Here is a 26,125-nt window from a genome sequence, read left to right on the forward strand (position 1 = left end):
CTCCAACATCACTTTGGATCCCACGCCCCTCCTCAGATAGCTTCTAGCGTCTTCCCCATGTATATCTTCATGCTATTTATGACCTTGTGGCTTACCTCATCAGGCTGCCTTGGATCGATTCCTCTTTAGCCTCCAATTTCTCTCGGTCCATATAGCACCTTTGCTGCACAAGTAAAGGCTCGAATCACTTCCGACACCATGTTATTCTTCCTACTTAGTCTCATTAGGTAGTACCATTCCTCATGTGATGCTCTTCTCGCACTGGTAAACCCATCGCCTTCTTGAACTCTTCCCAGACTATTTTCGAATATGAGTAATCAAAAAAGAGATGAGCTGAACTCTCTCCCTGGTTACCACACAAACAGCACTTTGTATTTCTTATTACCTTCTTCGCCACCAGTCGATTCTGTGTTGGGAGAGTTTCGGAGAACAGTTGCCAAACAGTGAAGGAATGCTTTGGTACTGAGTACTTCCCCCAGACTATCTTGAACCATTTGACTTTACTCCTCACATTCTTTAGTACTGAGTACGCTGATGCTGTAGAAAATACTCCTGAACTGTTAGGCGTCCATATGACCTGGTCCTCCATGATGTAGGAGTTGATCTCCGTATCCATGATCCATTTCTTAATTTCGCACTCCTGTAGATCAGTAATTACTCTCGTCCAACCACCATCAGCTATCGCCGACACCATCAAGTCTTACGGGATTTCATTTGCTAGCAATGCTTTGGCGACTATTTAGGAACAGTGGGCACGAACACCATGGGTCATGCCGAAGTCGGGTACTCTTTCCATTCGCAATCAGATCGATGTACTTCCATGAGATCTCTATGTTTCAATTATGCCCCTCCACACCCATGAACAGTCCCTCGGTGCTTTCATGGTCCAAAAAATGTCTCCGCTTGATGTGGTGTTGCCAAGACCATTTTACCCCATAGACAATCCGATTTCTGTGCCAGTTTAAAAACCAAACCACAGTATGCAGCTTTATTCCACACTCTAGGATCAACCAGACCTATCCCTCCTTGTTCTTTATCTAGTCTGAGAGTCGCACTACTCGCGTGATGCATCTTCTTTTCCATGCTTGGCCCAGCCCATATAAACCTGTTACAAATCTTTGCCACCTTTTCTATCACCGTCTTCGGAAGCACAAAAATTTGGGCCCAATAGGTTTGAAAGGAGGCTAGCACTGATTTTACCAATTGCACTCGTCCCGCTCGGTTGAGTTCCTTATTCTTCCAGTTTGATATTCTAGCCATAATCTTTTCTATTAGCGGCAAGCATTCTCTTACACCGAAGTCTCGTTGCGGTGAGGGGAGGCCTAGGTAGGTAACGGTGGTGCAACCATCGAGATGTTGAGAATCGCGCCAACTCAAGCCCTTCGCTTCATTCATGCTACCTGGGAGTAGTGTAGTCTTTTCTCTGCTGAAATGGAGCCCTGTTGCATCAGAGAAGATTTCCAGAGTATCCCTTATTGCCTTCAGAGATTCTATGTTACCTTTGTAGAATATTAGAACATCGTCCGTAAAACAGAGGTGTGATATTTTTAGCTTCGGACACTTCGAATGAGCACTGAGTCTGTTCATCTGCAAGTCTTGTTGAAGAAGAGTACTCAGAATTTCCATAACCAATACAAACAAATATGGCGAGACTGGGTCCCCCTGCCTCAAACCTCTTCTTCCTTCAAAATAACCTTCCGGCATCCCATTCACCATAACTGAAAATGTAGGGGTGGTATAGCACATTTTAGCCCATTCTATGAACAACCCAGGAAACTTGAATCGTCCCAAGATGGCTTCAAGGGCCTGCCATGAGACAGAGTCATACGCCTTTTTGATATCAAGTTTGATTGCACACCTCTTCTGCCCCTGTTTTCTCGAATACCCCCTTAGCAACTCATGAGCTAGCAGCAGATTGTCTTGTATCGACCTCCCCGGTATGAAGGCTGATTGGGCATTCGAGATAATCCCCGATATACACTTCTTCATCCTATTGGTTATGACTTTCGACACACATTTATACAACGTGTTACAGCAAGCTATTGGACGAAACGAGCCAACAGAGTCTGCATCTTTCATCTTCGGTATGAGACAGAGAAAGGTGGCATTAATGCCTCGTGAATTTTTCACGTGTTTGAATATATATTGGATAGATCGATAAACTCTGCTCCAATCACATCCCAGCTCTTTTTGAAAAACAGGCATTAAATCCGTCCGGTCCCGGGATTTATTGTCCTCCATACCAAACAAAGCTTCCTTTATCTCGTGCGCAAAATAGGGCCAATAAGAAAATCACTTGTGGCTGATCGATCTTTTTTCTTGTGAGGGTATTGAGAAACCGTGGTCACGCGATAAGCTTCCGAGGGCACTCCCGGCAGCTCCATATAGTAATGTAGAAACACCTTTTTGCTCGTGGTCCCTCCCCTTCCCTTTTTATACCTTGTGCATCCGTAATTACCCCCATCTGAATTTTGTTTTTTTTTTCCTTTATCGCATTGAAAAAGTATGTATTTGACTTTTGCCCCCAAGCACAACCATTCAATATCCGTTTTGTGAAATATATCCGCTTCCTCCATTTTTATCAAGCTACATAGCTTATCTCTTAGCTCGTACTCATGAGCACTCAGGGCACAGTCCACCGGATTCTTATGTAGCATGTCTTGCACTTCCTGTAGTTGCATTCTTGCTTCTTCGACCCTCCTTTGAATGTCACTGCTTAAGGATCTTGCCCACCCTTTCAAACTAGCCTTTAGGCATTTCAATTTACTAGTCAACATGAAAGGTGGGCTACCATGATCTGGTATTTCCCAACACTCCTTTAGCGACGCCTGGAAATCATTGTGTAGCATCCAAAAATTGCAAAACCTGAATGGGGGATGGTTTCTTTCTGGGCTGTAGAACGACATAACCAACGGGCGTTGATCCGATAACCCCGGGTTAAAACTTCCACTCTTGTGGCCGCGGTCCGAGCTGCCCGGTCGGCATTGACTACACATCTATCAAGCCGACCATTTTCTCATGCTCGCACCTCCACTATTCCAAGTGTAGTAACACCCTGACACATTATGCTCAAAAAGCCCTGCAACATTCAAACAACTTGCGAACGGCTGCATTTCCCTCGGATGTACAGCTCTATCCCCGATTCTTTCTTGGGAGAATAACACATTATTGAAGTCTCCCATGACACACCAAGGCCCATGAATACCTACACTTAAGGCCTTTATCTCCTCCCACAAAATCAGCCTATCTTTACGCTTATTACTCGCGATACGAAAGTTACCAAAAGGCGACGCTTTGCTGCAAAATTGTAACCTTACAAAGGCACAAATTGACCCCCCTTCCACCTCCTTCGAGCGAAATAATATACTTGGGTCCCAACCAATCCAGATGCGCCCATATTCGTCACTTGTATAGTTATGTTCCAACTGCCATTGCGGACACACTACACTTTTAATTCTCGCCAATTTCTCCATTCGAACCTTGGTTTCCAACACTCCCATACAACTTATATTATTCTCTTTTATAAACTTCCTCAACTGCTTCGCTTTCGTGCAGTCGTTTATTCCCCTAACATTCCAGCTACAAAGTCTAATCATTTACGGCCTTTTTTTTTTTCCACTCCCTTTGTTCTTCCCCCTACCTCTCTTCCCTGACTCAGGCTGCTTTTTCTGCTCTTATCTTTGCTTCTGAGCTCTTGTTTGCACTGCAGTCCTCTCCACTTCTTCTATTTCTTGTCTAGTCGATACCACCTTGTCCCCGAACAACTCGCTCGCATCGGATATATCATCATCTTCGTGTCCGCGGTTCCGAAAAAATATTTCTCTCCGCACGAATCACGTTAACTTCGGGTGTATGCCTCTCATGTGTTTGTATAGGCGTGTGTATAGCTCTCGCGACCGAGCCTCGAAGATTGTTCTCCAAAACAGCTCTCAACACATCCCGGAGTCACTACATTTATGGTGCTTGAGTGATACAATCTGATTCTGGGCCTGCTGGCCAGTGTCCTCCATGCTACCCAGTGTTATCTCACCACTGTACACATTCGATCTCCACCCCTTGTTCTGTATCTATAATCACAACTGCTCGCTCCTCTATTCCTTCACTATCATCACCTTGAACATTTTCAGATTCATTCCCCGTTTGACTCACATTTCCTCCCCTATCTTTATGCATTTGTTATTGTTTGTTTCGCCCATTTCATTTGCATTGCCCTTTTACGCCATACCCTAGTCGTTATTACATTACAACTTTCTCACAAGATGTCCAAACTTATTACAGCTTGTGCAAGACTTCGGCTTCCATGGGTATTCCAATGGTATCTCTACCTCCCTGTTCCCAGCCTTAACAGTTATTACATCTTTGTATTCATAGTTCACTGGGAACTCGATACAGAATCGCGCAAAGGATAATCTTTTCCTTTTCGCTGTTGCGTCATCCATAAACATTGGCGTGCCTCCCACTAAGCTAGCTAGGTATGATAGTCCATCAAATGTCCACATTTCTTTTGGGACATCCATCAGCTTAACCCACAGAGGAATGGACGCTACCTTGTTTTTGTAGTTGTCAACCTCAACTGTCCATGGCTTAACTACAAACACTCTACCCGCAATAAAAATCGGTCCTTCATCCAGCACCATTTGACGATCTTCCGAACTCGTAAAACTCATATAAAAGAGTTCCTTGTCTGTGGTAATATCAAAAGACCCTTTCAGTTTCCACTTTTTCTCCAGTATTTCCTTCACAGTCAAAAAGGACATTCTCTTATCCAGGAAATACCCCACTAAATAATCATCCCATTCCTTTATTCCTTGTTCCAGTAAATCTGTTGGGAACTGAGCAACTCCATCAACAAAAATGGGAGAAAACGACTTAAAAGCCACATTTGACTCTGCAGATCCAGTTCTACCAAACAACGAGCTCCAAGAGGTACTACGAGTATTCCCATCCCTGTTTGGGTTACTAGGAGAAGCCATACTCTAGTTCCAACCAGTGAAAACTACCAGCCTAAACCAAACAATCCCCAACTACTTCTTTGAACCTCTGCGAACTTAATCTATACTTAGATGAGGATTTTACCAGCAGATAGGAGGAAGAAGAGGGACGTTACTATAAACAACCACTAAAAACCACTCTTTGTCGACAGAGGGGGATTTTACTATTAGTGGGAAAGAACTAAGAGAACACCACGAAGCAGCCTAAAGAGATTTATGTTTTTTTCTACTTTAGGCAAAAAAAGCAGGCACCCGATCAAAACCGCATCCTAAGTTATGTTACTACCGGTCTCCCTTAAATCGGTCTCCATTTTCTAAAAACTCTGAAGTTTCCATAATATAGTTAGTTATCCATAAACTTAGTTTTAAGTTAGTTTTAATTTAGTTTTAATACAGTTTGAATTCTTAGACTATTTCAATTAGATTAATAAAGAAATTATTATTCTTTCAATAATGTCTTGTTCTTATTGTTCTTATTCTATGAATGATAGTTTGATGAATCAAAACTAAAACCTCCATTAGAGGGTTTGAGGAAGCTTTGATGAAAACTTGATTGTGTTAGCATAAAAATGGTTGTAATAATCTATTCCACTCTAGAAAGTAATTAGTTTACCAAGAGAATGGGTTTAATTGCTTCACATGCTAATTATTAGTTGGTAGAGATTACTATAAATAATTAGGGATTAGAAATACCCAACCTTTACGTGAAAACGTAAATATTAGGATTACAATAAATTCTATGCTAGTTTATTAAGTCGAATCAAGGTGGAATCAAATTCCCTAATTCCTTCCCATATTCGCATCATAGTATCGAATTGCCGTAGTATAAATTACATCATTTCTATTAGCATTAAATCACCATCTTAGCATAATTTCATTTCATTACTCTCATTGATTTTATTAGAATTACATAAACTAGGAATTGTTACATCTAAACGAGCTAGGAGTGGAACAAATTCTCTACTCTAATTATATTATGATTCTCGAGAGTAGTACTTTGATATATAGTGTAAATTTCATTTAGTTTTACTTATTCATAGCATAACTAGTTAAGAGTAGGTAAAATTATCGTTTTTTCCTTTTACCAATTTCTTACCGTTTAATTATACTCGTGAACTGTATCAACGACTTTAGAATTTACATCAAGGTTCTAAGTCTGTGGATGACTATACCAAGGAGTTTTACCAGTTATTGGCTCATGTAGAACTGATAGAATCTGATGATTAATTGGTGGCACGTTATATTATATTGGGGGTTTTCATTCTAATCTGCAAGATGTCCTTGATTTGTTTGATGTTTTTTCTATCTGAGGCTCATCAGCGGGCTTTAATTAATTCTGGAGAAGCAGTTGAGTTGGCGGGGTGGTGGTCCTTCTAACCGAACCCCAAATGCTCTTATCACTTGGCCGCAAGGCATCCAAGAACCGGTGGTGTGCAACACTAGTTTGGTTAAATGCTTTCGTTGTGGTGAAGTAGGCCATTATGCAAACCGATGTTGTAAACCGCCTGCTTTTGGGAAAATTTTATTTGCTGAGAACAAAGATAATATTGATGAGGATCCTATTAGGGATATTTTAGGAACCACTTTATTTGATTTGGAGTCAATTGAGATTCCTGAAGAGATGGTTCCAGGTGACAGTGGTGAACTTCTTATTGTTTGCAGGTTGTGTACTTGCGTTTGGCTCCTAAGGAGACTGAGGGTGATGGTTGGCTTCGTAACCATATTTTTGTAGTCTACTTGTACTATACAAGCTAGGTAAGGTCTGTAAACTTGTTATCGATTATGGCAGTTGTGGAAATGTGATTTCTTATGAGGCAGTTTGCAAAGTTGGTTTACCGACTAAGAAACATCCAACTCCTTATTCTTTGTCGTGGCTAAAGAAAGGAACAAAGGTAACAATGACTAAACGTTGTTTGGTTCCCTTTTCTATTGGCTCTAAATATATTGATATGGTGTAGTGTGATGTTGTTACTACTTATGCATGCCATTTCTTGTTAGGACGCCCTTAGGCAGTTCGATCGTCGGGTTTCGCATGATGGTTGGAAGAACACTTATAGCTTTATATTTGACAATGTTAAAATTGAGTTGGTGCCTAGTAAAGATCTTGTTCCAACAACACTGGCTGAACGGAAAGTTTCTTGTCTTGATATGCGAAGTTTTGAGACTAAGTTACTAGCTGCTGACCATGTTTTTATTGTAATGTGTGAACCTAACACATTAAAAACTGCAGCCCCAGAGTGTGTGCAGGGATTGTTACAAGAATTTTTGGATCTTTTTTCTAGAAGAATTGCCTGCTGGCTTGCCTCCCATGAGGGATATGATATCCAACACCGGATTGATTTGGTGCCTGGTTCTAAGATACCTAACCGGCTGCACTATCATATGTGTCCAAAAGAACATGCTGAGTTACAAAGACTAGTTACAGATTTTCTTGAAAAAGGTTTTATTCGTGAAAGTTTAAGCCCATGTGCAGTGCCGGATTTGTTTGTCTCAAAGAAGGATGGTACGGTGTATGTGTGTGGACAATAGGGCTATTAATAAGATCACTACAAAGTACATGTTTCCTATACCACGGTTAGATGACCTTCTTGATCAGTTACATGGTGTTGTAGTGTTTACAAACCTAGATTTGAAGTCTGACTATTATCATATCCGTATTTGTATTGGTGATGAGTGGAAGATGACTCGATCAGTTACATGGTGTTGCAGTGTTTACAAAGCTTGATTTGAAGTCTGCCTATTATCATATCCATATTTGTATTGGTGATGAGTGGAAGATGACTTTTAAAACAAAGGAAAGCCTTTATGAGTGGCTAAGTCATGCCTTTCGACCTGTCTAATGCTCCTAGCACTTTTATGCGTGTAATGAACCAAGTCTTGAAACCATTTTTGGGCAAGTGTACTGTGTGGTGGTGTACTTTGATGACATACTTGTCACATCTCCAAGATCTTCAGAGTGTGTTATCTATGTTGATGCAAGCTCAACTCTATGATGTTGTTTCTAAATGTGTATTTTGTACTGAATCAGTTATATATGTTTCGGGTTATATGTGGTTTCGAAAAAAGGTATTTATGTGGACAATTCTAAAGTAGAGGCAGTTCGCTCCTTGCCTAACCCGATGACATTAAATGAAGCACACAATTTCCATGGTTTTGCTTCTTTTTATCGCCGTTTTGTTCCTCACTTTAGTTCTATCACTACTCTTATTACTGACTGTTTGCATGGTAGCATGTTTCTTTGGTCTCAGGCAGCTAAAGAGAGTTTTTGGTTTCTCAAGACTAAACTTATTTCAGCACCAATTCTTAAACTGTTGGATTTCTCCTCTCCCTTTGAAGTATCTACTAATGCTTCTAAAGTCGGTATTAGGGCTATTCTTAGTCAGAATTCTCACCCTGTTGCTTATTTCAGTGAGAAACTCTCATATGCGAAATGAACAAAATTACAGTGCATATGAGTTAGAATTTTATGCAGTTGTTCAGACCCTTAAACATTGGCGATGTTATTTGATTCACTCGGAGTTTATCCTTTTTTTTTACCATGAAAAACTTAAGCATATTGGTAATCAAGACAATTGGTCTAGTTATTTCCAAGATTTTACTATTGTCTTGCACCACAAGTCTAGGGTTTAGAACAAGGTGGCGGATGCTCTTAGCAGGCGTTCCTTTTTTTGGTGTCCTTGTGTATTACTGTTTTGCGGTTTGACTTGATCTTTTCCTGATATGTATCCCAGTGATCCTACTTTTCGCCTATTTTGACTGCTATACAAGATGGAAAGTTATTTGAGTTTTCTTTACAGGAAGAGTTTTTGTTTAAGGGTAAGCGACTCTGTGTTCCTGACGGTAGCCTTCGTCTTCGTCTCCTCATTGATTTGCATAATGAGGGACACTTTGGCCGCGACAAGAAGCTGAGGCTCTTATCTTAGTATTTTTTTTGCCGGGCTTATGTACGGATGTTCAGAAATTTGTTAACCGTTGTCAGGTTTGCTAGGTCTCTAAGGGAGATGCTACTAATGAAGGTTTATATATACCTTTGCTTGTTCCGAGTCATCCATGGTGTGCTATTAGTATGGACTTCGTTCTTGATCTTCCTCATGCCCAACAGGGTTTCGACTCTATTTTTGTATTGGTGGATAGGTTCTCTAAGATGGCTCACTTCATTCCGTGTAAGAAAACCACTGATGTTGTCAATGTGATATATGTAGAACAGAGAGCATATGGTTATTGTCTAATTGTTTTTAGTAAATTCAAATTTACTAAAAAGAAGTTATTTTCGTTTTTATTATTTAAGTACAATTTAGAAGTGTCTAGAAGTCTAGTTTATGAGTTTTAGTAGTCTTAGAAGGTTACTATTATGATATAGATAGATTAAGAAAATGTTTCTTACTATTTTAGTAGGTTTCTAAGATGATTTGATGGAGTTCTCTATATAAAGAGATTCATGGACGAAAATTGTGATCAATTCTTCAATATTATCAATAAATAAACTTATGTTTCAATTTATCTCTTTAATGTTCCATTAAACTTTTAATATTGCTTCCGCTATGTCACAATATTGCATAATTGTTCTTTCGTGATGTTTACCGCTTGCATGGTCTGCCTAATTCTATTGTTTCTGATCGTGATACTCGCTTCCTTAGTCATTTTTGGTGTTGCTTATGGAAGATGATGCATACTGATTTGGAGTTTAGTAGTGCTTATCATCCTCACTCTGATGGCTAGACAGAGGTTGTTAGCCGCTCCTTGGGTAATTTGTTGCGTTCTTTGGTTACTACGTTACGGTAAAACAGTCGAACTCGATCTCATCTCGCCCAAGCGGAATTTGCCTTTAACCGCTCGGTTAATCAGAGTTCTGGGTATAGTCCTTTCCAGGTTCTCTATGGGTTTAATTCCTGAGTTGCCGCTGATCTTGCACCTATTCCTGGTTTACAACCTATTCATTCTACTTCTTCTAAGATTGTTCAACACCTTTAGGACACTCATGCTACTGTTCGAAAGAATTTATTGGAGTCTAATGCGAACTACAAAGTTGTTGCTGATCGACATCATTGTAGTATTAATTGAGTTTGAGGTTGGTGATTTACTGATTTTGTTTGGGTTGTGCATACTAACGACCGGTTCTCAGTTGGTGACTATATAAAGTTGAAAATCGCAAGATTGGTTCTGTTGAAGTGGTTAAGAAGATTAATCCTAATGCTTATTGTCTACTCTTACCCAGTCATATCCGTGTTTATGATGTTTTTTTTTTTTTTTTTTTAGGTAAGCGGGGTTTTTTAATTAAGAGGTCCCCTACCCGTTCCTCATTGAGGAAAAAAAGAATTTGAAATTATTACAATCTTAAATACTCTTTCCATTCTTTGGTGACTCTTCTGACGATGAAGATGTATCAAATTTGAGGAAAAATTCCTTTTATCCTAGGGGGGCTGATTCAAGCTATAGCAGATAGTTTTCTGGACGCTCATGATCGTGCGTCAAAAGCTTAGTTGTTGTTAGGTTGAAGACATGGGCGGGCACCAGTAGTTTCAGTTCAAATAATAGGCGTGTGAGCGGGTGCCCATAATTTCATTTCAAATAATAGGCGTGAGCCTATGGTGATTCTTATTACGTTTTTATTTTCTTTCTATAGTTTTGGGCCTTTGTTTGCTAAAAATGTGTGGGCAAGCTTGTTTTTAAAGAGATCAGTAACTCAATTGTGTGTAGCAGACCTCATAGTATTATCACTCAAAGGTTTTACCAACTAAGCTAGAAGGCACTTACTTTCAATCAACTCTTGGTTAAAGATTGATTATTTACTATCTTTTCTTGGTTAATTGAGAGATATTTGGATTGTTTGAGAGGTAAGGCTCTTAGTAATACAATAAATACTTATTTACTAATTATATACTATGAGTCAAGTATTGGTTCATCGTACTAATCAACTCTAGATTGTTAAGGATTCAAATCAACCAGTTAATTGATGGAACAGTAGAAAAGCTTGGTAAACTCAATGGTGCCTAGTGCCTACGGCTTTACTCTCACTGTTCCACTACGCATTTGAGAATTATAAAAGATTGGTGGGTGCTAAGAACAAGATTTTGAGATCTGGTCTTCATTAAAATTCGAATTTCTCTTGCAGAAGAGAGGTGATGGGTGCTGCAGAAACTCTCAGAAAATTTAACTCTCGGTCTCAATAAAACAGGGAAAATATTGTTATCCTTTGAGGACTCCCATATAGACATACTGCCACCCTAATCATTTTTGTCGTTGTTTTGTATTCCAATCCTAAAGACTAAATCCAATATTTCTAATCAAATTATGCGAATAGAATTTAGAAATTCAATCCAGCTCGTGTTAGAAAATCTTGTTAGAAGCAGCTCTAGTTAAGGTTGCATTGTGAAAATGAGGTACGTTCAACTTGTTAAATTAACATCCTGAACATCAATTATGAAAAATTACTTCCACTAATGCTTTTACCTAGCGAGCTACATAAACTGTTTAGTTCTATTTGTTCATCACGCTCAGCAGCAAGCGCGTTTAACGATGGTCACTAGACTATAAGGTTGGCGACTTGTATATTTCACCCTTCATCCCAGATTTGCAGTTTAATTAGCACCACCATCAAAAGAACTTAAAAAATGAAGAAATTTAAATAAAGAGAAATATCATTTTTTTTTTTTGGTTCTTTAAGAGAAATATCATTGATAATTGGATGATTACAATAACCTCAATGGGTTAAATAGATAAACACAGACTCAACATGGAAACTAAATCATTGATTTGTGCTAATCAAATCATATCAAATCAATTCCTAATAATATCTGGTTGACCTTACCATACAAGACTTGATCATGAATCTATTAAGATAAATCTAGACCTGCCACCTTCATACATGTATATTCCAACAAAAAAAAATACTCATAAAATTATCACTGTATGTCTGTATGTACCAAATTCCAAGAGCAATGGAAGAAAAACTAATATTTCTGTTCAGCCAGACAAAACAACACAAATTGATTTGTAAAAACGAAGGAATTACAATATATGGGCCAGCACCCTACCCCATAATTTTATTTTCTGAGTTTTATATCTTGGAAGCATTCAAATATTTAAAAATCTGACAATTTCCAAGCAGTCAATGTTTTTCTAATTTGGCACAATCCCCATTTTAAAGGATCCTTTCCCCTCCTCTCCCTTGATATAGCTCACCTCCCCATAAGCATCTCTAGAAGAGAGAGTGTGTAGCAGGAAGACATTTCTTTTATCCCTTCTGTTAACTGTAATTTACTTACTCCTTTAAGATGGATAGAAACTCAAGTGTGTGTGACAATGTAGATGAAGATTACATAGACATGGATGTCAGCTCATCCACTTTCTTCTGTTACTCTCCACATCCCAGAGAGTTTGAGTTCCAAATGTCTTCAGGTTCTCTTGTGAGAGACACCACAACTTCCCCGGCTGATGAACTCTTCTACAAAGGGAAGCTACTTCCTCTTCACCTCCCTCCGCGTTTGCAAATGGTTCAAAAACTTCTTTTAAACACCAACACTTCTTATGGAAACAAAGAAGGGGAATTTGAGGACAACTACATAACTCCCTCTACTACCAGTACACCTACTTTCCATACTCCATTGGAATCCTGCAACATATCGCCTTCTGGGTCTTCCCGTGTCAGCAAAGAACTGACTCCAGATGAGTGTTTCTTTGAGTGCACCAATGAAATGAGTAGATTCATTGATGAAAACCCGAAGAAGTCTTGGGCTAAAAAGTTCAAGTTGATCAAGCAGTCCTCGTTGGGTCATAAGCTAAAGGCTTCCAGGGCTTATCTCAAATCTTTATTCAGTAAATCGGGTTGCTCAGATGAGTCATGCACAGAAGCTGCAGGTAATGGAGCAGAAGGAACTGTTTCGAAAGCCAAGGAGTGCTTAAACAAGTACATTAAGGTGGCAAAGAAAAATCCATTTGGACATATTCATAGGGAAAGATATCTAGAGTCAGCTAAGTCTGCAATTAGAGGAACTGATAGGGAAAAGATGATTGAGGATGGTGACCGCCATAGGAGGTCGTTCTCCGGGGCAATAATAAATCGGCATTCGGCAACAAAGTCTTCATCTTCATCTTCATCATCCAACTCTTCAAGTTCTTCATTTTCTAGTTCTAATTCAAATGGTTTTTATGAGTTACATTTATTGAAAAGGAGCAGCAGCGCTAATTCGGAATTTGAGAGTTCAGTTCAAGGAGCTATTGCTCATTGTAAACAGTCTCAGCAACTTTTTCACTCAAAAAAGTCCAAAAGTGAAGTTGGCTTCTGTTCATTGTCTGCTTCAAGGATTGCAGCCTGTAGTGATCAAGAAAGAGCAGGACTATGCAGGGGATGATGAGATTTGTTACATTGCAACTGGGAGTGCAGAGAAAAGAACAAGAAAAAACAGAAAGAGAACTGAAAGACTTTGTAGTACTAGCTCTTGTTATTGATATTGGACATCCTTTAATTCAGTGCATAGAGTGCACAGTTTAGATCTCTGCATGGCTGTCTGTCCTGTGCGTTTTGGTAAGAGTAAGACCATGTAGAATTCTATCTGCGTATCTGATGTTATCCAGTCAAGATTCACCTATCACTGACTACTCTTACTCTTTTTTTTCGGGCTGTTTCATTCTAGTGAATTTATACATTACCCTGACTGTCATAAATTTCTGCATATTAAATGTAATGTTCATAGCGAACGAATTATGGAATATGCTCCGTGTTCCTGAATTTGCTTTCTTCACTGTGTCGGTTAGTTTAACACTTTAACTTCAAACAACAATGATAAATTGTGGATTAGCTAATTTTAACTTATTGAATCGAATACTAATATACACTTGTACAAATTGACAGTGCATAAGGATTTATGACAAATACTGTGCAAACTTAATTTCCGACAGTACAAGATATATGTCAGAGTGTCAGACAATACATATGAAAGGAATTACCACATTTCTAATTTGTAAACCGAAGTTGCGTTATTCTAGATTTTCATATAAAATTATAAATTGCCAAAGCCTAAACTTGGAGAAAGGAACTTCAGGGGAAAAATGGGAATCAACTCAAGTATCTCCTGCATGATGCTATCTTTTGGTTCTTTCCCAGGGAATTAAGTTACCTTCCCTTGTATTATGGGTGCTTTGAATGTACTGTCCAGTGTGTGAGTTGTTCACTTACTTGACACCCATTTTTAACAAAGCTAAGGCAGGCTCAAAGTTTTAACAAGCTGAAACGTATAACCTTTTTAAGTTTGTCTTTTTTGTTTAGGGCTAACTAGTATTACCCCACTACTAGATGAGCCAATTAGGATTTCCCTCACTAGAGGGGGAAATTAGGGTCTTTTCCCAAGTACACACAAAAAAAAATCTTGGATTGACCGTGTTTTTTTTGTGTATGGGGAGACCGTAATTTCCCATCTAGTGGATGAAATTCTAATTGGCTCATCTCGTGGGGGTAATACTCTTTAACCCTTTTCTTTATCTAAAGAAAAAGGAGTACTAAGCACTGTTGGAGTTATCCCTCACATGAGGAGAGAAACGGAGCTGATTCGACGTTGGATAAGTCGAGGCTACCGCCCTCGAGGGGCGACTCCGCTTCGTGACTCCAGTGTTTTGGGCACTACCTGCGCTCATAGGAGGCGCACCTGCGCTCGTGACTCTAGTGTTTTAGGCCAAGGCTTCGAATAGCGAACTGCGCCAAGGCTGATTTTCGTGGGCTTTCTGCCATAACCTTGAAATTTGTTTTTTGATATAAAACAAAATCAAGGTTTTGGAAAACCTAAGTCATAAGACTAAGAACCAGGCAAAAACAAAGAGAGAGAAACCAATCTTGAAAGCTATCAAGATTGAGAGATAACCTTTACAGAGATACAACCATGTAAAGAGATAAGAGTGATCTAGTAAGGTGAGAGACTGAAAGGAGAGATTGTAATCTTCATTCCCACTTTATAAAGAACTGGCTCTTGTGGAAGTAGGCATCATTGGTTGAACCACGGTAAATCTTTGTGTTGTGGTTTGCCTTTACTGTTTTGCATTATTATTTGTTGTTGATAGTTGTTTAGTGAGTTGGGTATGTTAGTATAGGCTGTAGTTGATATTTAGATTTTGTCCGGAGTTGAATTGTTTCCATATACGAGTTATCTGTGTAGTAGGGGAATTGATTGGTATTGGTATAATCCCCAACAAGTGGTATCAGAGCCTTGGTTAGAATAGCCTAGGGTGTTATCCGAATCTTGGTCAGAAGGTGTTTGACGAAATTCCTGAAAGAAGATTTGAGGTTAAATAACTTGTAGAGATGGACCATTCCGTGAACACTCGCATGATGACTCTGAATAGAAAGAACTACACCATATTGAAAGCCAAGATGGAAGACTTGCTATACTGCAAGGACTTGACACTTCCCATTGAGAATGAGGGAGTAAAACCAGAAAAGACTGATGAGGCTGAGTGGAAAAAACTTGAGAGAAAAGCGATTGGATACATTTGACAGTGGATTGACAGCAGTGTCTTTCACCATGTGTCCTAAGAGATTACAGCCTTCAGTATGTGGAAGAAACTCGAAGACCTTTATGAGAGGAAGTCAGGTGGAAACAAAGTGCTAGTCGTTAAGAAGTTTGCAGACACGAAGTACCAAGAAGGTTCTTCAATGTCTGAGCATCTTAATGAAGTACAGAATATCATCAATCGATGCATTTGATGAAGATCAATTTGGGAGGCGAAGTTGAGGCTTTGTTTCTATTAGGCTCTACCCGAAAGTTGGGAGACATTAGCGGTTTTCTACATGGAGCGACCAAGGATGGAATTGTTACCATGGAGATGGCTACCACGTCTTTGTTGAATGAGGAGGCTAGAAGGAGTGCAAGAAGCGGCTCCTCTCACTCGAGAGATCTTTTTCGCAGAACCTGGGGAGAGGTCGAAAAAGAAAACCATCTCGTTCTAGAGGTGATGACAGAAGTAAATCTAGGGGTGAAGCTAGAACTCCTAAGGCAGAGAGGCAATATTACTATTGTGCCACCAAAGGCCACTTCAGATATGAGTGCAGAACACTGAAGAGGGATGAGAAGAATAACTGTGTACATGAAGACATAGTGCAGAGGAACAGAAACACAGACAGAGATACTACCGCACTAGTCGACGACCTAGTGGGAATTGTGTCAGATTGTGTGTGTGTGCTGTCTTAATACCTCATGTCAGGATACAGAGTGGGTGATAGATCTGAGGGAGCATCCTATCACGTCCACACATACAGAGGGATTCTTCACTACTTACAGCTGTGGTGAATATGGTGAAGTAAGGATGGGTAACAGTGGCATCTCGAAGATTATAGGCATTGGAGATGTTCATGTAGAAACCAATGTCGGCTACACCTTAACACTCAAGGATGTAAGATATGTCCCTGACATACGGTTAAGCCTAATTTCGGCTGGAAAATTAGATGACGATGGCTTTGTAAACACGTTTGGTAACGGGGTATGGAAACTGAGCAGAGGTTCCATTGTAGTAGCCAGAGGAAAGAAAACTTGCTCTCTTTACAAAACACAGGCTAGTTTGTGTAAAGCGAGGCGAACGAATCTTGCGAAGAAGAAGCTTCATCTGAACTGTGGCACAAGAGACTGTGTCACATGGGCATAAAAGGGATGGAAGTTCTTGCTAAGCAAAAGGCCGTGCCTAGCATTAAAGGTACACATTTAAATACATGTACTCAATGTTTGGTAGGAAAGCAACACAGGGTGTCTTTCCAAAGATTCCCATCTCACAAAAAGGACACTGTCCTTGAACTAGTGCACATAGACTTATGTGGTCCTATGAGAGTAAAGTCCCACCAGGGAGCTTCGTACTTCTTGACATTCATTGATGATGTGTCAAGAAAGATATGGACCTATAGTCTGAAGACCAAGGATGAAGTACTTGGCGTGTTTGAGAAATTCCACAGCATGGTGGAAAGAGAGATTGGGAAGTTGTTGAAGTGTATTCACTCAGATAATGGGGGTGAGTACATTGGGCCATTTGAAGAGTATTGCCAGAGTCATGGGATTCGTCATGAGCAGACCGTTCCCAAGACACCGCAACAGAATGGAATAGTAGAGAGAATGAACCGTACCATTGTAGAGAGGATGAGATGCATGCTATCTCACTCTAAGCTACCTAGAAGCTACTGAGTAGAAGCAATGTGTACAGCCGTGCATGTGATCAACTTTGTCGGCAAAAAGCCTTTAAATAGTGATTATCCGAGAGAGTATGGTCGCGCGAGATGTTGATTATGGATACTTGAGGGTATTTGGGTGCGGGGCATTTGTGCATATTCGAAGGATGAGAGATCCAAGCTTGATGACAAAGCCAAGCAGTGTATTTTTCTGGGTTATGGAGATGAAAAGTTTGGTTACAAACTCTATGATCCGATTAACAAGAAGGTAATCCGAAGTGGAGATGTTGTGTTCTTAGAAGACCAAACCATAGCGGACTTTGAGGAGGGTGAGAAGCTCTGCAGGCTTTCACCAATGATCTTGTTGATTTGAACCGAAGTTCCTTACCGTGGAGCGTCGCGAGAAGGCATTGAGAATGTAGAGAACCATGAGTTTGAAGCTCATGATGAGAATCTTATTGCTCATGATGGGATAGAACCTATTGGTATAGAAGATGCAGATGAGATGCATGAACCACCACCAGAGCAAGCAGAAGTGCATCCTCCTGAGGCACCGGCCAGATGGGGCAAGGAGGTCCGACAGGAGGAGAGGAGACTTCAGCTTCAACGGTATCCACTACATACGCACGTGCTACTATCGGATGGTGGAGAACCTATGTACTATCAAGAGGCACTTGAAGCGTACGAGACAAAGAAAAGTGGTTGAAGGCCATGCATGACGAGATGGATTCTTTGCATAAGAATCACACTTATGAGTTAGTTGAGAAACCCGCGGGGAGAAAAGTTCTCAAGAATAAGTGGATATACAAAGTCAAGCATAAGAAGAACAATCCTCACCCAAGGCACAAAGCTTCGCCTTGTTGTGAAGGGATTCGGTCAAAGGAAAGGGATTGACTTTGATGAGATTTTCTCTCTGTAGTGAAGATGACTTCTATCCGGGTGGTATTGGGTATGACCACAAGTATGAACCTAGAGGTTGAGCTGACTAGATGTTAAGACAGCTTTTCTTCATGGAGACCTTGAAGAAGATGTCTACATGGACGAGGAGGGGTTTGAGGTCAAAGGCAAAAAGAGCACCTAGTATGCAAGTCGATAAAAGAGCTTGTATGGGTTGAAAGCAAGCACCGAGGACGATGGTACATAAAGTTTGATTCCTTTATGGCGAAGCAAGGATACAAGAAGTTGGCTCCGATCATTGTGTGTTTGTTCGAGAGATTTCCGGATGGGGATTTCATCATTGTCTTTATTCTTTGTATGTGGATGATATGTTGATAGTTGGCCCAAACATCAACAAAATATCAAAATTTGAAGAAAGACTTGAGTAAGTCCTTTGAGATGAAAGATTTGGGTCAAGCAAAGCAAATACTTGGGATCGCGGATCACTTCGTGATAGAAAGAGTGGGAAGTTGTGGCTTTCAAGAAAGCTACATTGAGAAAGGTGTTGAAGAGATTCAACATGGATCGAAAGCAAAGCCGGTCGGTTGTCCGCTTGGTGGCGGTTCCCGCATGACCAAAAGAGATGTGTCCTAAGGGTGAGCATGAACAGAGTCGAGGAAGGAAAAGATTCCTTATGCATCCCATGGGCGGTTTGATGTATGCCATGGTGTGTACTAGACCGGATATTGCTTTTTCGGCGTTGGTGTTGTAAAGCGATTTCATCAAAACCGGGTAAAGAACATTGAGAAGGTGTTAAGTGGATATTAGATATCTCGAGGGCACTTCCAAATCGTGTTTGTGCTTTGGTGGAAGTAAGCCCTTACTTGAAGGTTACAATCGACGGACATGGTAGGCGGTGATGTTGATTTCGATGAATTCCACCTCCGATTATCCGGGTTACGTTTGCGGGGGAGCGGTTTCTTAGCAATCTAAGTTGCAAAAGTGTGTTGCCCTCTCCACTTCTGGCCGAGTATATTGTAGCCACTGAGTGTTGCAAAGAGATGCTATGGATGAAGAGGTTCTTCGACGAACTAGAGCTAAAGCGTAAACTTTGTCTATGTGGCCGGTCGTGAGGCGCCATCCACTCGAGCAAAAATTCGAGTTTTCATTCTAGATCCAAGCACATACACGTGCGTTATCATTAGATTAGAGAAGTACTCGAAGACAAGCATTTGTGTATCGAGAAGATCCATACCGACAAGAACGGGTCGGATATTATGACCAAAGTCTTACCGAAAAGGTAAGTTTGATATTTTGCCGCTTCTACCGGAATGGTAGCGGACTCCTCCCGTTAATTTTGAAATTGCATAGAGGTATCCCCCCACATTTTGGAGGGGGGAGATTGTGGAGTTATCCCTCACATGAGGAGAGAAACGGAGTCGATTCGGCGTTGGATATGTCGAGCGCCTACCACCGGAGGGGGGCGCGTGCTTCGTGACTCGGTGTTTTTGGCTTTACCTGCGCTCGTAGAGGCGTACTGCACTTCGTGACTTCGGCATTTTGGCAAAAATTTCAAAATAAGCGCACTGCGCCTGAAATTTTGATTTTCATGGGTTTTATTACAAGAAGCGAAATTTGTTTTTTGATATAAAACAAAATCAAGGTTTTGGAAAACCTAAGTCATAAGACTAAGAACCAGACAAAAACAAAGAGAGAGAAACCAATCTTGAAAACTATCAAGATTGAGAGATAACCTTTACAGGGATACAACCCTGTAAAGAAATAAGAGTGATCTAGTAAGGTGAGAGACTGAAAGGAGAGATTGTAATCTTTCTTCCCATTTTATAAAGAACTGGCTCTTGTGGAAGTAGACATCATTGGCCGAACCACGGTAAATCTTTGTGTTGTGGTTTGTCTTTACTGCTTTGCATTATTATTTGTTGTTGATAGTTGTTTAGTGAGTTGGGCATGTTAGTATAGGCTGTAGTTGATATTTAGATTTTGTCCGGAGTTGAATTGTTTCCATATACGAGTTATCTGTGTAGTAGGGGAATCGATTGGTATTGGTATAATCCCCAACAAGCACTATATGTACGTTTAGCAGCAATGTCATCCGTGAATTCCCCTCCCACTCCAAGTAATCTCATACTGTTCTCTGCATACAAATTTTATCCAACTGAAACAGCTGGCTTAATTAGGACAGGTGCTTCCCCACTCCTACATTCCCTCTTGCACTCGCTCGTGCTTGGTGCAGTCAATTTTACCAAACAAACGGCATATACTAGTTATCTACGTATCTCCCCCTTTAACACCGACCACAATTTACTCAAAACTGTAAGTTTGATGTCATAAACAATTACCCAAAGTACAACTGTAAGTTTGATGTACTGGAAATGGAGACCTACGGTACAGTGGAGAACATTAGAATTATCTCCACCGCTTTTGCTTCCTTCTTATCTAGAAGTACTTCTATGCCTTGTAATAGTAAAGCCAATGGACTAGCCATCTGGGCTAAGAACCAATGTCTAGTGAACATGCATGTATGGTGGAGTGTTCTTCTCCAATTTTTAGATTAATGAACTGCAGTTTTCATCAAAAAAAAAAAAAGAATTACCCAAAGTACAAGCTTTTCAACACGAGTTTATTTACGAGATAATATAACTTAGGCAAAGACATTAGTTAATGTACATTCGTACTCAAGTGCGTACTTTAAGAATGTAAAGCATAGATAATGACTAGGATTAGAAAAACAAAACTTGTCTGCTTCTTATTAAAGAGTATTCCAATGACATCTTCTCATATTAATCATGTCCATCGAGCCCACTTAAAGCTAGATTCTGTAATTGTTAAGTACTTGAAGGCAAAAAGAAACCTCCAAATGAGGAAAAACATCCATTCAGGTGCCCCATCTTAACTCTGTTGATTTATACAAGTGGGATACTATACCTTAAACTAAGAGAAGATGTTAGCCATAATTTTGACAGGATTAGACCCAAAGCAAGATGCAAAGAGACTCATGTTCATCTTTGAGCTCCAGGGAGAGCTGGTACGCATAAAACAAGCATCCTTTTTCCCCACCTAATTACCATTGGACGACAGGAAAAGCTAGGAAATTTAGTACAGCAGCCTTCATATTTCTATTCAACAACCTTTTCTTCTCTTCCCTGGATCCTGTGCTTTTTGTATTCAAACGTTTGGTCATAATGGCCCTGAAAAGATTCATAAAAGTTTAAGAAAGGTCACCGGCCTGATAATACACACAGGTTTTCCTTTGTCAGAACTCCCATAGTGTTTGAGACTTAGAGAGGCAGCCTATATACTTACTTTGTTATACAGAAAAGAGTCCTTGCAATTATTCACAGTTTTATTGGATTACTAATAATTGGTATATAAACTTCTCTGGTAATGTGTGTGGCTAGAAAATTTCAGATAGGGGGACATGTGTCTGCATGGATACTGAATGCTGACATTATAATTTCATAAACGTCCCTACTGCATTCACCAGATTGATCACATGCAGATGCTTGACAACACTTTGAACTATATGTTTTGGAGTTTGACCCCAAAGATTGTATACTATTCTCCTAACAATCTAAAGGTTATAGGGTGCTCAAGCTTGTTTGCGTATATATGAGCCTATAAGAACAGATTTTTAAGGCTTGTCTAACAAACTAGCTTAGCCGAGCCAAAACATAGTAAAGTTATGTATGTACGTACACTAGCTCGACTTGAGTCCCATCCCCAGATGTTAATCAATAGGATCGGAGCTACTGTGGGGCTGGCGCAGGCATGGCTAGGTCCAGGCAGCCTCAAGGACTCAAGCTTGTTTGTGTAACAACATGAGCTAATCAAGCTTGAACAGATGCATTTGTTAAAGCTCATTTAAAAAACGAATCGAGACTGAGCTACTGGAAATAACCCAGCTCTTTAGTCCACTAACCATAGATGGAGACGGGGGGGCAGTCGTCCCCTAAAGGTTTTGAAGAACCATTATGTTCTATGTATATTATCTGTATGATTTTTTTTGAATACCTAAGAGGTTCGCCCCCTCAAAATAAGTTTAAATATTTTACTACCGCCCCCTCAAATTTTTTGACTATGTTTTTAAACGTGAAGCCACAATATAGTCTTCTTATAATAGGTGTAGGAGTGCCATATCAAACCCCAAGTGTTTTATCATTAATCTACTCAAGATTCCCTTACCAATGGGCATCATTTTTAAGTTGAAATTTTCATGGGTACAATTGATTCACAGCTGCAAGAATTAAATCACAGGTTTAAGGAGGATGTAATGAGATTGCTTGTTCTTAGCTCGGCGTTAGATCCCAGGAACAATTATAGTTCATTCAAAATTAATGATATTTGCGAGCTCGCAAATAATTATTATCCGATGGATTTCACCGAGCAAGAAAATTTTCATTTGAGATACTAGTTGCAAAACTATGAGAATGACATTGTCATACACTCTGAGTTTCAAAAATTGTCACCCATTTCCAAGTTGTGTTAAGTTTTGATAGAAACAAGAAAAGTCAACAATTTATCATCTTATAGATAGACTGATTCTGATTCGTCTTGTGTTGACTTTACCTATTTCAACTGCTACATCGGAACGTGCATTTTCAGTGATGAGGATTGTAAAGACCAGGCTACGTAATAGGATGAAAGATGATTATCTAGCAAATTATTTGATTGTGTTTATTGAGAAGGATATTGCTAGACAATTTGATAAAGATTCTATCATAGATGCTTTTGATGTCTTGAAGAAAACTCGGCGAGAGCAGCTTCAAATGCCTAACTTGGCTACTTGAGCTCCTTGTTCGATCTTTTTGTATAGGAGGATATAGGCTAACAAACCAATAGCTTCTTTTTGTTTGTAAATGTGGTATGTGGATACAAGTGATCATGATTAATTGTATATCCTCTTTGATGACAAATATATGTATGGAGAAACTGTCATTCTAATTGTGGTGTTGTTTACTTACTGTCCGATCCATTACTATAGACAGTGTATAAGTCATTTTATGGTTAATTTATATGTACAATGTATAATTTATATGTTGGACTATAGTGTAGCATGAGTGAATTTGTAATAGAAGAATGAAAAAATATAAGTGGTGAATTTGGGTTAACTAATATTACCATATCCCCCTCCCCCTAGATGAGCCAATTAGGATTTTTTTTTTTTTTTTTTTTTTTTTTTTTTTATTATTATTATTATTTTTGTGTACGTGGGGGGAGACCCTAATTTCCCCATCATGGGGAGGATCCTAGGGGGATATGGTAATTTTTGTTTTCAGGCCTTGATGTGGTGATGACCATAGTTGTTATACTTACAAACCATCTGATCGGATATGCCAATTCAATGATTTGGCTTAGTTTTTTGGAGACGAAAGAGCTGAGAGTGCACGTAATATATGGAATAGACCTTTTAAAACAGTCTATATAAGTGACTGTGGGGAGCTTAAAGTGGCCAAGCCTTTGCTTTCTCCTAGTCTGCCTTGATTGTTCCTTTTCGAGATCCATGGGGTATGTTCATAATTTGAATATTTTACTTCATCTACTAATACATTTTGTTATCCCTTGTTAATTGCATGGTCAAAGTGGTAAACACGCTTCATGCTATTTCATTTTCTGAAATAGTATAAGCACTCCCCCATAGGTCAGATTTCTGGCTCCATCCGGCCGTCTTGTATTTTGATTGTGTATATACACTCGCTGACTCGCCCCCCCTAGGTCAGATTCCTGGCTCTGTCCCTGCCACTAAGGATAGACCACTAGATATTATATGATACCTAGGTCATTTTAACTATGTGAAAATATTAAAGTTGAGATGCTCTCTCACCAATTAAGGTCCAAGTGTCATTTATCTATATTGTCAAATGTCAGGTACATAGATGCATGGAAAAGTCACCTTTGTTGGAAACTCATGCTTACAACTAATTATATTAACTCTGATAGCGGGGCCTATTCTAGATGTATAAACTGTGAATACATATATGAACAAGAATGACTATATCCCTTAATTGTTTACTTAAGATTTATGCCTTGGATCATGCAGAAATAAATGGTTCCTCAGATAGTTGCATGCATGTTCAAGGAGGTAATAATTTACTTGCAGAACGTATCATTTCATAAACTGTCATCTTCTTAACCTTTATGGCAATACTTCTTAAAGATGTGTAAATCGGGTGGAAGGAGGAGAATAAACTTAATTTTTTTTGGTTTTGGCAACAAGAATATATTAAACTAAATGTGGTAAACACAAACTGGGTTCTTAATACATTCAGCAGCTAGGACTCCTGGGAGAGCACCCATGTCAATAAATTAAAAACTCACCAATTAAGGTCCAAGTGTCATTTATCTATATTGTCAAATGTCAGGTACATAGATGCATGGAAAAGTCACCTTTGTTGGAAACTCATGCTTACAACTAATTATATTAACTCTGATGTGGGGCCTATTCTAGATGTATAAACTGTGAATACATATATGAACAAGAATGACTATATCCCTTAATTGTTTACTTAAGATTTATGCCTTGGATCATGCAGAAATAAATGGTTCCTCAGATAGTTGCATGCATGTTCAAGGAGGTAATAATTTACTTGCAGAACGTATCATTTCATAAACTGTCATCTTCTTAACCTTTATGGCAACACTTCTTAAAGATGTGTAAATCGGGTGGAAGGAGGAGAATAAACTTAATTGTTTTTGGTTTTGGCAACAAGAATATATTAAACTAAATGTGGTAAACACAAACTGGGTTCTTAATACATTCAGCAGCTGGGACTCCTGGGAGAGCACCCATGTCAATAAATTAAAAATACATGAGGAAATGTTATCCAAGGCCCAGATAAGCAGGAAGCAAGTGAGATTTCTACAAGAGCCTCAACATCATTCTTGCTATCTCCCAACACCGTAAAATGTGTTTCCTAATCAGACAGTTGTTGGGTCCCTCACCTCGTGAAGTATTGGAAACTGGAACCAATTGGAGTTGCCTAGTGGACTTAGGTTTCTAATTCTTTTAGGAAACCAAATTGGAACTTGGGAGTCTATAAATACTCTCATATATTAGTATAACACAGAAGTGAAAGAAAACCAATTTTGAGAGCAACCAAAATTGAGAGAAAACCCTTGCAAAGAGATAAAGCTTGTAAATAGAGAGATTTGTAGAAGAGAGATCTAGTAAGTGTTAGAGAGACTTATGAGAAGTGATTGTAATCTTCCTTTCCAATCTTATAAAGGATTTGCTCTTGTGGATTAAGTATCATTGGCTGAACCACGTTACATCTTGTATTGTAGTATGTTTTAATTTCTTTGCATTATTATTACTTGTTTGTGATAGTTGTTGATTACTTAGAGAGTTGGGCTTGCTAGGTTGGTTGTAAAGAGAGAGATTTGTAGAAGAGAGATCTAGTAAGTGTTAGAGAGACTTATGAGGAGTTATTGTAATCTTCATTCCCAGTCTTATAAAGGATTTGCTCTTGTGGATTAAGTATCATTGGCTAAACCACGTTACATCTTGTGTTGTAGTATGTTTTAATTTCTTTGTACTATTATTACTTGTTTGTGATAGTTGTTGATTACTTAGAGAGTTGGGCTTGCTAGGTTGGTTGTAGTGAAAGTTTAGATTTTTCGATTGGAGTATAAAGTGTTCACTCAAGCTATCTTAGTGAGGATCGATTGGTATTGTTTTCCCTAACAAGTGGTATCAGAGCCGTGGTTAGATTAAGCACAGAAAATAGTTATCCAAATCTTGCCCAGAAAGTGTTTGATAAAATTCTTGAGAGGAGGTTTGAGTTGAAATAGCTTGTTAAGATGGACCATTCTATAAACACTCGCATGACTAGTCTGAATAGAGGTAACTACACTATTTAGAAAGCCAGGATGGAAGACTTGCTCTATTGCAAGGACTTGGCATAACCCATTGAGAATGGAGGAGTAAAACCAGACACAATTGTCGTGGCTGAGTGGAAGACGCTTGATGAAAAAGCGATTGGGTACATTAGACAACGGATTAACAACAATGTAATCCACCTTGTATCCCAAGAGACCACCGCTTTCAGCATGTGGAAGACATTAGAGGACCTCTATGATAAGACAATAAGGGATGCACAGA

General features: G+C 39.4%; 3 protein-coding genes across 3 annotated transcripts; 1 reads left to right on the plus strand and 2 right to left on the minus strand.

The window, feature by feature from the left end:
• Positions 1 to 223: 223 nt before the first annotated feature.
• Positions 224 to 694, minus strand: LOC147481498 (uncharacterized). The gene has a single exon (XM_086578954.1). The coding sequence runs from the start codon at positions 692 to 694 to the stop codon at positions 224 to 226; it is 471 nt and encodes a 156-aa protein (XP_086435080.1).
• A 3,547-nt stretch (positions 695 to 4,241) lies between these two features.
• LOC147481499 (uncharacterized) lies at positions 4,242 to 4,973 on the minus strand. Its single transcript, XM_086578956.1, has one exon. The coding sequence runs from the start codon at positions 4,971 to 4,973 to the stop codon at positions 4,242 to 4,244; it is 732 nt and encodes a 243-aa protein (XP_086435082.1).
• A 7,158-nt stretch (positions 4,974 to 12,131) lies between these two features.
• MAKR4 (membrane-associated kinase regulator) lies at positions 12,132 to 13,719 on the plus strand. The gene has a single exon (XM_086577676.1). It carries the CDS (start codon positions 12,266 to 12,268, stop codon positions 13,340 to 13,342), a length of 1,077 nt encoding a protein of 358 aa, XP_086433802.1. The 5' UTR covers positions 12,132 to 12,265; the 3' UTR covers positions 13,343 to 13,719.
• Positions 13,720 to 26,125: the final 12,406 nt, after the last annotated feature.

Source organism: Coptis chinensis, chromosome 8, assembly GCF_015680905.1.
Source record: "Coptis chinensis isolate HL-2020 chromosome 8, ASM1568090v1, whole genome shotgun sequence".
NCBI lineage: Eukaryota > Viridiplantae > Streptophyta > Magnoliopsida > Ranunculales > Ranunculaceae > Coptis > Coptis chinensis.

Coding starts and splice junctions, on each gene's coding strand:
- LOC147481498 (XM_086578954.1), bottom strand. CDS start 694: ATGGTGTCGGCGATAGCTGATGGTGGTTGGACGAGAGTAATTACTGAT.
- LOC147481499 (XM_086578956.1), bottom strand. CDS start 4,973: ATGGCTTCTCCTAGTAACCCAAACAGGGATGGGAATACTCGTAGTACC.
- MAKR4 (XM_086577676.1), top strand. CDS start 12,266: ATGGATAGAAACTCAAGTGTGTGTGACAATGTAGATGAAGATTACATA.